We start from the raw sequence: 13,418 nt of genomic DNA, 5'->3' as shown, positions 1-13,418 counted from the left end.
AGCGCGAGCTCACATGCGGGTGTTAGGAAAACGGAGCTTTTATTTTGACAGCTCACTTCCGGTACATGGTACATGAAGTAGCATATTAGTTAAACATTTAGCAGAGATAAACGTAAATATTTGTAGTTTGGGTTTCACACTACAAATACTTAGCGTAGTAGCTAAATATTTAGCTTGCTAAATAAATGGTTAGTTCAAAACCGACTTTTTTCTATCGTGACAACAGGCTAAATAACGAATTATTGCCGTTAGTTTTTGACCCCATACATAGCGCCTTAAATTACTGCTGGACTCCTAGACTGTACTTTATCTACACTGCAGGCGCCAGTTTAATGTTATTTAGTTCAATAAAAACTCAAAAGTCTAAAAATAGCTACTTTCCTGCAGCAGGATCCAATGTTTGTTGGAATTTGGGTGGCACATGTAGAGAAATATAAAATAAAAACGGTACTTTTGACGCACCTTGTAAAATATGTGGCACCAACAGTTCTAGTAACGACCACAAGATGGCGCTCATTTACTGTTAGAAAGGCAGTTACATCGCCAGAGAAGGAAAGTCTAGTCAGTAAATGTAGTTTTACTAATTACAGATCCTCATTTTCTTCCAAGGTAGCAGTATTCCACTTCCTGTCCTTTTATGGCATTTGAAGTGGGAGAAAATGTTTATTATTTACACATAATTGTTAAATAATTGGTAAAAGAGATGCAGAATAGCTTATTCTGACTCCTCCTCAGATTAATAAAACAAGATAATTTAGAGGAATTTCATGAACTCTGGTTTATTGGAGCTGTATTTTTTATTTTTTTTTACCAGGATGAAAAGACGCTACAATAAAAAAAAAATAATAATAAAAATGGTGCAGCAGTTTGAATATATGTGGATTTTCTCTAATAGAAAACAATACAGTTAATGGTTAAGCTTCTATTAACAGTGAGCTGAAAAATTGTACAGGTTCTGCAACAATCATTTGAGATAAAAACAATAATTTTATGATTTATCAATGCAGAAAAATCTAATATTTATAGGAAACCCACCATAAAGCCGAACTTTTGCACCTTTTTTTGTTGAATCGTTCCACACTTCAAAACATTTAGATTCTCTGTGCACTATTTCTGACCTCTAACTTCTGTTTGTTCCTGTTTTGATGTAGAAGGAAGAAAAGTGTTGTTACCTGTGCGTCAGATCGTCGTAGCTGTGAGGAAAAAGTCGAGCGTTTCCCTTTGTCCCGATACTGTCGTGTTAAACGCCGTTTTTGTTCTTTTTTTTTTATCAAAATGAATGCAAACATGGATCAATTTTAAAAAGTGTGAGATGGTAATTCCATGCTGCAATAAATTATTTCTTTTAAGAGTGACTGGTATATTGATGGGTCAAATGTGAGTTTTGGAAACATTTTTAAATCTGAACTCAACAACAAACTTTTGTGTCTTTAGGACAAAGCCAAATATTTCTACAGTTTCTTATGTGATTATTTTAAATCGTGCTCTGCAAAACACTTGACATTCACCAATTTTTATTTTTTGGTGAGTATGTGAAGGTAAAATCCAACACTTTAAAAGAAATTGATGGAAATTAATCATAATTTATTACATTTAACATAAAACTAAATTTTAGAACAAATTAAAATTGCACTTGAATAGATATCAATAAAACATTAGGTAGCAATGAGCTGAGTTTTTACTTTTTGCACTGAGCGTTAAATATCATCACCTTCCTGAAATAATGGCCTACGTTATTTTTTACCAAACGTGATTAAAAAAATAAACAAAAAAATAAATAAAAAAGGCTATTATTTTAGGAAGGTTTGATTTGCCTGATTTTTTATTTTTTTTACTGCATTTCGCATTAAAGAGTGACTGATAAATTTAAAGCCAGAGTTTTATATTTTGAAATTTTAGCATAAGTGTTTAATTCTTAAAGTTATAATTTTCTTGTTAAAACAGAATCTTGTATCAGTAAAATAATTGAGAAAAAAAAACATTTTAATTCCTAAGATTCACCAATTATGTTAATATTGAGTTGTAATTCTTCTACTTTAAAAAATAAAGACAAGTCAACAGTGAGTGTTAAATGGTTTTATTTACAGTTCCAGTAGCTGTACACAACCTTCTACACTGGTAAAAGAACCTGCTGCTAGAAAATGTGATTTTTTAATTCTTTGTTTTACAAATAAAACATTTATTGACTTGGTTCTGGAAAAACTTCTCTTTTTCAAGCAGCAGAAATCCCGGTTCATCAGGTATTTGTTTTCTGGTAGGTTTAAAGTGCAACTTGTTCATTTTTTCCAGTTTTGGTCTCTTCCGCAACATTTGGTCGACGTTCATGAAACCCTCAAGCTTAAACTCGGGAGTCCTCCTTCAACCAAATCCACAAACAAACATTTATGAGACTCCAGGTCCAGAAGTGGGACCGGTACCGTTCATTAACAAACATAAGATAAAATAAAAACACTGATAAGGTGTTAGCATCAAGTTCTGTCCAGTTCGTTTGGTTCTTCCCAACAGAATCTCATTTAGTTTACAACTTCATTAAAGTAAAAATATCAGGAAAGTTCTGTATCAGAAATATTTAAACATCGGGCCTTAGCAGTGATCTTTATTTTTTTAGCCATTGATAGATTTTGAGCAAATTTCATGTTTTCTAGCAACGGCGACAGAAAATTTAGAGAAAATTAGTTTTTTTCTCTAAATATGAGCAAAGATCTCATACAATCTAGAAAAATCTGGTGAGAAAAACCTGAAGAAGTTTGACTTCATTCACTGTAAAAACAAATATTACAAAGTGTCTTTGATCTGGTTTCTAGTGTAACTATCTTACAACACTTGGAATAAGACAAAAACTAACTTACAGGCAACTTTTCAGATTGATTTAAGTCAATAATTCCTTAACATGAAATAAAGGAAGTTCCACTGGTAGATTATTTCACTTATAACATGACATTTTTTAAATGAAATAATCTGCCAATGCAACTAATACTTCTTTAATCAATAAGGAATTATTGCCTATATTTCTCTGAAAAGTTTGTTGTAATTTCTTTTTGTCTTATTTCAAGTGTGTGAAGATATTTGCACTAGAAGATGGACAAAATAATCAGATTTTTTATTTTTGCAGTATTCAATCTTTTAAAAATATTTGAAAATTAAACATTGAAAGGATTTTAAGAACATTTTAATTCCACTTAAGGAATTAAAGCAGCCTTAAATAAAAAAAATCTGGATATTTAATTTCAGATGTGAATTTTAGTGTCAGTCAAGTTAAACTTTTTGTGAAAATGACTGAAAATATTGGAAATATACTGTAACTGTAGAGCAACATATTCTTTGAGAATTTACAATTTGGATGCAAATTTTAATAATTAACTCCTGCTGAATATCAAGAGTTTGTTGAGCTTTTAGAAAGTAGTTTTGACCAAAATTAAATTTTAAGTGCTTTTAAAAATAAACTGTACTTTAACCTACAGTCTACAAAAACTGGGTAACATCTGGAGTATTTTCATATTTTACGTATTTCTGCTCTATCTGCAAAAACACAAAATCTTACCAAGTATTATTTGGTGCAAATTTTTTAGTACACTTGAAATAAGACAAAACTAATTTACAAGTAACTTTTTAACAAGATATTGGAGCCTGTTTTCAGGAAATTATTACTTAATAATCATGAAAAAGTTCAAGTTTTTCTGCCATTATTTCACTTATTACATTTTTCCAATATAAAATAAATTCTTATGTTTTACTCAAAAGCTTCTTTTAAGGTAGTTTTCTCTCATTTCAAGTATAATAAGATTTTTGCAATAAAAACAAGACAAAAATATTTGGTAATATTTAGTTTTTGCAGTGTGTCACAATGTCTGTGTTGTACTTCCAGGTTTTATATTTAAACTCTGGACTTGAGAACTTTGAAAACCAGAAAAACCAGAGGAGTCCTGATGATGACGCTCCGTTCAGAAGGTGATTGACAAAAAAGGTTTTAAAACAAACCAAACAGAAACATCATCTGGTTATTATGGGAACATTTCAAGTTGTATATGAAAGTAAAATCTAGATTTATTGCTCCTCTCTCATCGAGTCAAGCAGCCGGTTTGCTAGGTCTCTTCTGAATAAAACAGAGAAGTCACTGAATGAAACATTTATGTCGATGTTAGGCATGAAATCGTTTTTAAAACAGCTGCTTGGTGAACAAGCACGGCTTTTAGTTACTTTTCTTTTTTGCTGTTTTGATGCAACACGAAGCAGGTTTCCGTCAGTCTGCAGGCGAGAGCGGTGAGTTGCAACAGGATGCAATAAATAAAGCTAACTTTGTACAAATAGAACTCAAGTTAAAATATTGCTGCAGTTAGTCTCCATGTGATTTATGATTACACAATATAAATGCTGGATTAAAAACCGGCGCTTATTTACAGGGGTTTTTTTTCTGTGTATTTTGGTTGGATTTCAACAGAAACAAGGTGAGGTGCTGGACGAAGCCGAGCGTTACCACGGCGACGGTCCAGTCCTGCTGCGGGTTCCTGAGCTGGAGGTGAAGCGGTGAGGAGGAGGAGCAGGAGGAGGTGAAGGTGAGCGACTCACAGGTAAGGCTCTCCGAACGTCCGGCGGCACTCCATGACGCCGGCGCCCGGAGGACGGTCACAGTTATGGGTCAGCCTGACCAGCGGGGGCAGCAGGCGGTCGTACGCCAGCTTGTACTCACGATCGAAGGCGTCTGACAGGAAAAATAATTAAATTAGTAATGAATGAATGAATGGACAGATTGATAGATGAAATTAGATGAAATTAAATATCAATAATTGAATACTGTTTGGGTTTTTGATGGATTCCATTTTAATAATTTAATCAGATCTTTTATTGCATTGTTTTGATCATGAATCGATTGGTGAATTCCAACTATTGATTATTGGCTCTTTGCCCAGAGAATCTGGATCAGTTAATGATTCCATCAAAAACATGATAAATTTAATATTCAGCTCAGAAACTGAAACAAACTGAAGGTTAAACTCTGACTCACCGATATCGATGTTATCTTTTCCCAGCGCCACCAGGGACAGGAAGAGGATGTCTCTGTACAAACTCCTGACAAACCAAAACAAAACCCATCATTCATAACGTTACAGCATCACTGCAGTCCAGCGGTTTGCCTGACAGTGACCTTTGGCGTTTGACCCCCAGCATCCGGTCCAGCAGCTGCAGCAGCTGCGCCATCGGCCGGCCGACGTCGTTCCTCTGGATGCTGCGCACCACGCCCTGCAGCAGCTCGTCCGTCAGAGGCTTCTCCTCATCCGGGACCGGCCGGGACAGAGGGTAGCCCACATCTACACAGAGAGAGACAGAGAGAGAGAGATCAGGAGCTTCTTGCTGTGGTAACTAGTTACATTTACTCAATTACATTTGAGGAACATTTTTGAAAAATAACTTTTTTTTACTACGCTGTACATTTTACTTTTACTAAAGTAATTTTATTTTGAAGTATTTCTACTCTTACTTGAGTAAAATTTCTGGATTTTCTACCCACTGAATGAAAAACAAACATATTTTAACCAAATATTCACCAGACACAGACACACACCAGCAGCTCTGTTAAAGCTTCATCAGTTTTTATTGATAGAAACCAATTCGGAAAATTTTTCCTTTGCCTGATTTTGTTATTTTTTCTTACTTATATTAATTATTGTCATTTTCATCCATCATTTCTCCAAACTTTCCATCCATCCATTTTCTGTACAGCCATGTCCCTTAGAGGGGTCAGGAGGGTTGCTGGTGTCTCTCCAGCTAATGTTCAGGGCGAGAGGCGGGATTCACCTAACCCTGACCCTACCCTGACCATAACCCTACCCTGACCCTGACCCTAACCTAACCTTACCCTGACCCTGACCCTACCCTGACTCAGCCTGGACAGGTCGCCAGTCTGTCGCAGCCAAAAAATCCACATAACTTTATATTTTGGTCCGATTGATGATGCAATTTTAAAATATCAAATGATTAATAATTTGATCAGTTACTTGAGTAGACTTTTTCCCAAAGCCCTTCAATATATTTGTTTTGAGTAAATAACATTTTTTGTTTTTCTCACATTATTAAACTTACACAGCCCTCAGACTCAACGGTGCTTATCGGCATCATGTCTTTTGTTTTTTATATAATGTTAGTTTTTCTGCTTTATCCCTGCTAGCTAACAGACCCTTTTCACAGTTACGTCAATTTCATACGAAGACGTCATAACGTTGTTTGACTCGAAGCAATGTATCTTTACTTCCGGTGTGATTTTGCCTCGGGAAACCTGACTGAAAGATTCACAGTGTCATTTCTTTTTTTTATTTATTTTTTTTTACTTTTTATCATGTCAGTTATTTTTCTTTTTACATCATCTCTTACAGCGCATTCTCATCTTCATATGAAATCGGTAATTTTTTGTTGAGAAATTGACGCAACTCTCTATTAACTGTCTTAACTCTATTAAGATGAAACTTAAGGATACTGTGGAGTCGAGAGGTTATATTTCTAAACGGAACATTTGTCATCCCACACCGGATTCTGTTTGGACCGCTTATCTTCTCCGTTATGATAATTCACCGCCATCTTTAATTTCTGTATCAACGGCTCCACTAATGAAGATGACCAGCGGCGCCCTCTGCTGGATGGCGGCCAAACTACAACACTGAAAGTAGGTCAAGCGGAAGTTATTACCGTAATTAAACGATTGGAACTAATTTTATCCTGATAAACCACTAATTGACAAAATAATTGTAAATTGATTAATTGCGTGCAAATTGATTGATTCATACATGTTTCCTGTGTGTTTGTTTGTGAAAGAGGTCTGCAACCTTTGCAAACCATTTTTACTCTCAGTTCAGCTAAATAACACTTTAGAACCACAAATGTTATTGGAGCTTTTGGAAAAAAGAAAACGTCTAATTTCTGATAATTCTCTATCATATGACCGTAATTTAAATAACTTAAATTTGTAGGTTTGTAAAATATAGAAGGAAAAAAATATTCCACAACGTTTCTATTTATAAGAAGAAAAAATAAAATAAAATCAAGATAATGACAAAATTATTTCTTATAGTTTTAAGTGTCCTTCTGTTGTGGAAATTTATTGTAATTATTCCATAAGAAGTAGAAAAACAGCTAAAACCTGCATTTGTTATATCCATTAGCCATGCATTAATTGTGATTTTAAACTAGTTTTGGATTTATCGCAACTATAAATGCATACTAATGTCAGAACAGTTATTTATACTATTTTGTCTACTTTTGGGTCTACTACAGTATGAATAAATATGTAAATATGATTAAATATTTGTGCAACTTTGACTGCAGCGACATCAAGTTTCCTAAGAAATTCTCAAAACAAGTATATATTATGTAACTTCTGTTGCTATTGCTATAAATAATACAAAATATTGTGTAATATCTGCAATATCTTAAAAGGGTTGGTTGGTTCTGTATTATTTTATCCAAAGTTAAGAGCCATTGTGGAAAGTGTAAAGGGTTACTGGTTACAAACGTCTGGACTGCAACATGAAAACCCAATGAAAAGTTTTGTCTGCACTTTGACAAAATTAGAAAAAATGTAACCGTTAACATCCAATTTACTGCATTTTAAATCAGAAAAATGAATGAAACATCAGCCAACGTCCCATTAAAAACCCACTAAAGACCAACAGTGACTTCCTTCGTTATGCTGCTGCAGAAAAACGACGAGACGAATGAAGCGGACAGTCACAGGAGATGCAAACAGAAGCAGGAAGCGGGAATACGGTTCACCATCAAAACACTGAAACTACGACAGGAAGAGGCCGAGTCTGCACAGAAATCACAGCAGCGCATGGAGCAAAGCACACAGAGCAGAGCAGAGCAGAGGACGAGCAGGAGAACTCACTCTCTAACAACAGAGTGCAATTAAGCCCTGGAAGGAGAGAAGAGAGCAGGATTAACCGGCGGCCACTGCAGCGCTTCCTCCGTTTATTTCTCCACTCCTGTTTAAATCTTTATTTGCCACAGTTTCAGAAGAAATGTCCCAGAAATCGTTCTACCAACTGGATCCAGGTTCTGTTCAGGATTAGAGTCACGTCAGGTTTATTTGTGTAGCACGTTCCAGCAACAGGCAGCGCTTTACAAAATCATGAAACAAGAAATAAACATTACATTTTGTCAAATGCCATCATAAAAATAATCACTTATGTTGATTAATTTTCCAGTTATTATGAATCAATAGCAATTCTAACCAGGTGGGTTTTTAGTCGAGACTTAAAGGAAGTCAGTGTTCCGGCTGTTTTTCAGTTTTCTGGAAGTTTGTTCCAGATTTGTGGTGCATAGAAGCTGAATGCTGCTTCTCCTTGTTTGGTTCTGGTTCTGGGGATGCAGAGCAGAACCGGAACCAGAAGACCTGAGCGGTCTGAAAGGTTGCTATGACAACAGCAACAGATCTTTAATGTATTGTGGTGCTAAGCCATTCAGTGATTTGAAGTCTATTCTCTGTGAAGACACTGTTGCAGTAATCAATGCGACTAAAGATAAACTCATGGGTGATGATAGAAGGCCGACTTTGTAACAATCTTTATGTGGCTCTGAAGGTTCAGGTTTCTTATTGACCCAAAGAAGTCCCTGTTGGCGTCGTGACTCACTGTATGTGTTCCAGAGGATGTACAGAGGCTGGACCGGGTCCTGATGCAGCTTCAGGTTGTCCCATAGGATCTGGATCAGAACATGTTTACTGTCCTCGGACATCCAGTGACGAGGGACCTGACGACGGACAAAAACACTCCTTTACTCTCTCGTCTGGGTCTTTGGGAGCCAAACGGAGGCGAGGAAACGTTTTGGACCTGGGAGTCTCTGTTGCAGTGCTCAGAGGTGAGGATGAGGCCCGGCAGGCTGCTGGGCAGGTCCAGCCGGCGGAAATACCACAGCAGGTTCCAGTAGATGATGGGGTGGTGGTCCACCATGTCGGCCTCGGTGATCACCGGGTCGCCCTCGTTCTCCAGCAGACTCTCCAGCTCCTTCCACAGAACCAGCGGGCTCAGGTACGGCACCGTCACGGGCTCCGGGTTGTGGAGCTGCCAGTCCATGCTGAGCGGGTCCTGGTGACGGATTTACAGGGATTCATCGCAATAAGCAATTAATCAATTAATCGAATGATAAATTAAAACAAACCCAATAATATTCTGAGGCGGGTAGTAACTAGTTACATTTACCTGATTACTTTTACTTGAGTAACGTTTTGGAAAAAATTGCTTGTAGGATTATTTTTACTACGCTGTACTTTCTACTTTTACTTGAGTAATTTTATTATAAAGTATTTCTACTCTTACTTGAGTAAAATTTCTGGATTTTCTACCCACTGAATGAAAAACAAACATGTTTTTACCAAAACATCACCAGACACAGACACATCTGCAGTTTTGTTAAAGTTTGAGAAGTTTTTTTTATCAAAAGAAACTGATTTGGAAAAAAAAATATTTTGCCTGATTCTCTTATTTTTTGTTATTTATATGAATTTTTGTCATTTTTGTCCTTAAAATACCAAAATTTCCACTTAACTTTATAATTTAGTCTCTATGATGATGTAATTTCTAAATATTAAATGACTGATAATTTGATCAGTTACTCAGTACTAGAGTAGACCTTTTACCAAATGCTTTTTTACTTTTACTTGAGTGAAAACATGCTGAAGTGGTGCTACTCTTAAGTACAGCTCTGATAATTCCCATTTACATTGTTTTTTATTTCTCTCTTTCTACCAAAACCTGGATGACAAAAGTCTTTGGTTTGGTGCTTTAGGCTCCACCAGCCTCTTTTTGAAGGTTAATCTCCATAATTCATTTTATTTGTTGTTTCTGTTCTGTTGTTTTGTTTATTTGCTTTGAACATTTTAAATGTCTTCCAGTTAAAGTGTTAAATGTCTCCTAGAATTTAAGGTTTATTTAGAATCTGTTCTCGCATTATTATGCAATTAATCAACAATCAAGTTTATTTGTATGGAAACATTTCAGCCACAAGGCAGTTCAAAGTGCTTTACATCATAAAGTTGTAGTTCTACTGCCAGATTCCTCATGTTTCACTTTCAACATGAAAGTGAAACATTCACTTTCATGTTGAGGAAAAAATGTTAGAACTGAAGTAACTAGAGAAAGAACTAGAACTTCTTCATTAATATTAAGAAATTATTAACTTGAAAGTTACTTGTATGTTGGTTTTGTCTTATTCTAAGTGTTAGAAACTATACCAAAAATGCATGATAATATTTTCTGTTTTTGCAGTGTACATTGATAAAACTCTTTTCCTGCTCCCACCATCCTCTGACCCCGATCTGCTCACGTCTAAACCGTTTCAGTCTTGCCTTTCTGTCTCGTATCATTTCTGTTTCCTGTCGGCGTTGAGACGCACCGCGGCTTCGTTCAGATGGCTCGGCAGGCTGCCGGACGTCGGCAGGTGGTGGCTGAGCTGAGACTCTTCCTCCATGGGGCCGAAGGCGCTGACGCTGCGGGTCATGGGTCCGCCGGAGGACAGCGCCCCCTGGCGGCGCTCTGTGGGGATGTTGATGCCTTGAGCCCTGCTGGGCCAAGTCCTGAGGAGACGCATCAAATCCAGAAAAAATCAACACTGCAACAGCCAGCATGAGTCCACTGGTTTAAAAGTGATCTAATATAGATCCTTGAACAGGTTAGGTCAGGTCTGTGGCCTATTCAAAACATATTCATCATATTTTTCACTCAGAATCATTCTTAGATAATGAGATTTCAGTTTGCTCAGTTCTGTATATTTTGTCCCTTTAAACCCAAATAATCTGCTGCTGCCCCCCAACCCAACGTTTACACATGAACAAGGAAAATGGCTGCCAACAGATGCGTAATTATATAACCTTACATCTTTGAAAAGCATTAGTGGAGCCTTATGAACAATCAACAAGAATGCAGCAAGTGGTTTCTGGATGGTAAATCAACAACAAAACTGTCGTCTTTTCCAGCAGCCATTGTAGGGTTAACCGTTGCTAGGTAACGGGCTGTGATTGGCTGGCATTGCTAGGTAACAACACAGTCCCCATGTACTGTGACTAAATCAATTTCCAGACGCCAGAAAACATGAACTCATTACCAAATGTTTTTTTAAGCATTGGGTTGTTTGTAGAAGCAGTTGAGACCCAAATGGAAGAATAAAAACATGCAAAATGTGAATTTTGCATTACAGGTTTAAACTAAAAATGCTTTGATATGTGAGGGATTTTCTTTGTTTTTAAGCACCTTGTTTCTTTGTGCTTTTCTAGTTATGTTTCGTAAAATCTGTTGATGTTTTAAAGTCTGATTTGGTTTCAGGTGTAACTGCTTTTTTTAAATTTAACTTGAAGTTTGAAAATATTTAGTTTAAGCATAAATACGTGGATGAATCAGGGATGTACCTCCCAGGAGTTTCCTTTGCGGCTGCTGTGGGTGAGGGAGGGAACACGGCTGTGGTGGGACACGGCGTGGACAACGTGGACGTCCCCGTGTCCAGACCCGTGGAGGCGGAGTACGACGAGGTCATGGCGTCATCCATGGACGGGCTGCCCTTCAGGAAGAGCCTGAAACAGGACAGAACTCATCCTTTACATCTAAATGATCAGGATAAAACTGCATAACAGTGAATATTCTGGTAGATTTTATCATTAAATGTTGAAAATCTTCACTTAATACTTGATTTGGAAAAATTGTCAACAATTAACCTTTAAAACAAATACAGTCCAACATTTTCCACTTCTTTCCTCTCTTTTCAACCTTCCTTCTTTTTATTTATGCTTCTTTACTTCACTTCCATCCCACTTCCTTACTCCACCTCATCTTATTTCTTTACTTTCTTTCTTCCTTCTTCCCAACCTCTTTCAGTTCTCCACTCCTGCCTTCCCTGCTTCTGTTTATAGTCATAAATTCAAAGTAAACTTTTCTATTCATTCCAAAACGGAAACTTGGAGTCTGGAAAACGATGTAATTTTGACAGAAAGAGGGGAAGGATCCCTGCTAGTAAGTGTTCACCTCCCAGGTCCTCTCATGTCCCGGATCTCCACGTTGAGGAACGGCAGGAAGGGGTTTCCGCAGAAGGGGCAGGTGGTGTTGAGGTTGGAGTCGTCGGCTGTCCATCCAGCCATGATCTCCTCGTCGTAAACCAGGCAGTCGCAGGTTTTACAGCGAGAGCAGCTGGAGATCAGCAGCTGCAGAGAGAGAAAATAAATAGTTTAGAAGTATTTTTAACTACGCTGTACTTTCTACCTTTACTGCAGTAATTTTACTATGAAGTATTTCTAATCTAACTTGAGTAATATTTCTGAATTTTCTACCCACTGAATGAAAAACAAACATGTTTTAACCAAACATTCACCAGACGCAGACATGCAGTTTTTGTTAAAAGTTTCAGAAGTTTTTTTTTTAATCAAAAGAAACTGGAAAACATTTTCTTTTGTCAGATTCTGTTACTTGTATGAATTATTGTCATTTTGCTCCTTAAAATACCAAACTTTCCACTTAACCTTATTTATCAATCTGATGATGTAATCTTTAAATATTAAATGATTGATACTTTGATCAATTACTCTGTACTTGAATAGACTTTTTATCAAATATGTTTTTACTCTTAGCTGAATAATTTCTTGGATACTTTTACTTGAGTAAAAATATGTTTTATTTCTACTCTCACTGTAGTTTCTGCCTCCTCTGGTCGTTATGTGTTTTACCTCCATAGCGTAGTTGTTGAAGATGCTGGTGTTGCTGGTGCAGCGTGACGATCCGAGGTCGGACTTGTCCGGCAGAGAGAACCCGGGCAGAGACAGAGGACAACCTGGAGACACGGGACAACCTGTCAGGGTCCGGGTCCGTTTTCATTTCGGATCAGCATCCAGACGGAGGTAGAGGAAGTTCTCACCAGGAGGAAGAGACGTGGGTCTGCCCAGGCTGCGTCCAGCAGTGGGACTGTCCACCCGGCTGTGGACGGGACTCCTGTGGGGACAGGAGGGACCGTTCTTCTGAGGGGAGACGCCGAGCTGCTCCGTCTCCCCGTACTCCCCTTCGTCCTGGATGGAGCCGTCTGGATCTCCGACGTTGAGGGAGGAAACGCTCAGACGGTCGCTGAAGCCATCCTGGACGGAGAGAGACGGAGAGAGACACAGAGAGAGATGTAGAGATGGATCAAATGTGTCCGTCTCTCTCGCTCCCTGTTTTATAGCCGCAGACTTTCTGATGCCTTCAGGTACACAGAAGAAACCAGCATGTAGACCATCAGTCCCAGTCTGCTTTACTGGTTTTAAACTATAATCACCAAACATAAAAAGGATGGGTGAATAAATAAATGGATGAATAGACACAAAGCTGAAATTCTTTAAAGGTTTGATGAAGGTCTGATTCTGATTAAGCTGATTTTATGAGATTCTGTACCTTTAATCATAAAAACTAAAGGTGAGC

General features: G+C 37.4%; 1 protein-coding gene across 10 annotated transcripts in view; it reads right to left on the bottom strand.

Annotated features, from left to right (window-relative positions):
* Positions 1-2,061: 2,061 nt before the first annotated feature.
* Positions 2,062-13,418, bottom strand: part of LOC114143376 (C-myc promoter-binding protein-like) — a 71,927-nt gene continuing 60,570 nt past the window's right edge. For 6 of the 10 annotated variants that reach the window (XM_028015325.1, XM_028015329.1, XM_028015331.1 and 3 more), the window contains 11 exons: positions 12,883-13,096; positions 12,695-12,798; positions 12,000-12,175; positions 11,390-11,551; positions 10,381-10,561; positions 8,820-9,074; positions 8,622-8,739; positions 7,877-7,903; positions 5,144-5,306; positions 5,003-5,067; positions 2,062-4,699 (listed from right to left, as the gene is read on the bottom strand). In XM_028015325.1, the coding sequence (XP_027871126.1) occupies positions 4,563-4,699; positions 5,003-5,067; positions 5,144-5,306; positions 7,877-7,903; positions 8,622-8,739; positions 8,820-9,074; positions 10,381-10,561; positions 11,390-11,551; positions 12,000-12,175; positions 12,695-12,798; positions 12,883-13,096 (1,602 nt within the window). In that variant the 3' untranslated portion in view covers positions 2,062-4,562. Of the gene's footprint in view, positions 4,700-5,002; positions 5,068-5,143; positions 5,307-7,876; positions 7,904-8,621; positions 8,740-8,819; positions 9,075-10,380; positions 10,562-11,389; positions 11,552-11,802; positions 11,878-11,999; positions 12,176-12,694; positions 12,799-12,882; positions 13,097-13,418 lie in introns of those variants that run through there. The other 4 variants (XM_028015326.1, XM_028015335.1, XM_028015336.1 and 1 more) reach the window with 2 other exon arrangements.

This window comes from Xiphophorus couchianus, chromosome 4 (assembly GCF_001444195.1).
Source record: "Xiphophorus couchianus chromosome 4, X_couchianus-1.0, whole genome shotgun sequence".
NCBI lineage: Eukaryota > Metazoa > Chordata > Actinopteri > Cyprinodontiformes > Poeciliidae > Xiphophorus > Xiphophorus couchianus.
This window is presented reverse-complemented; position numbering and strand designations above follow the sequence as displayed.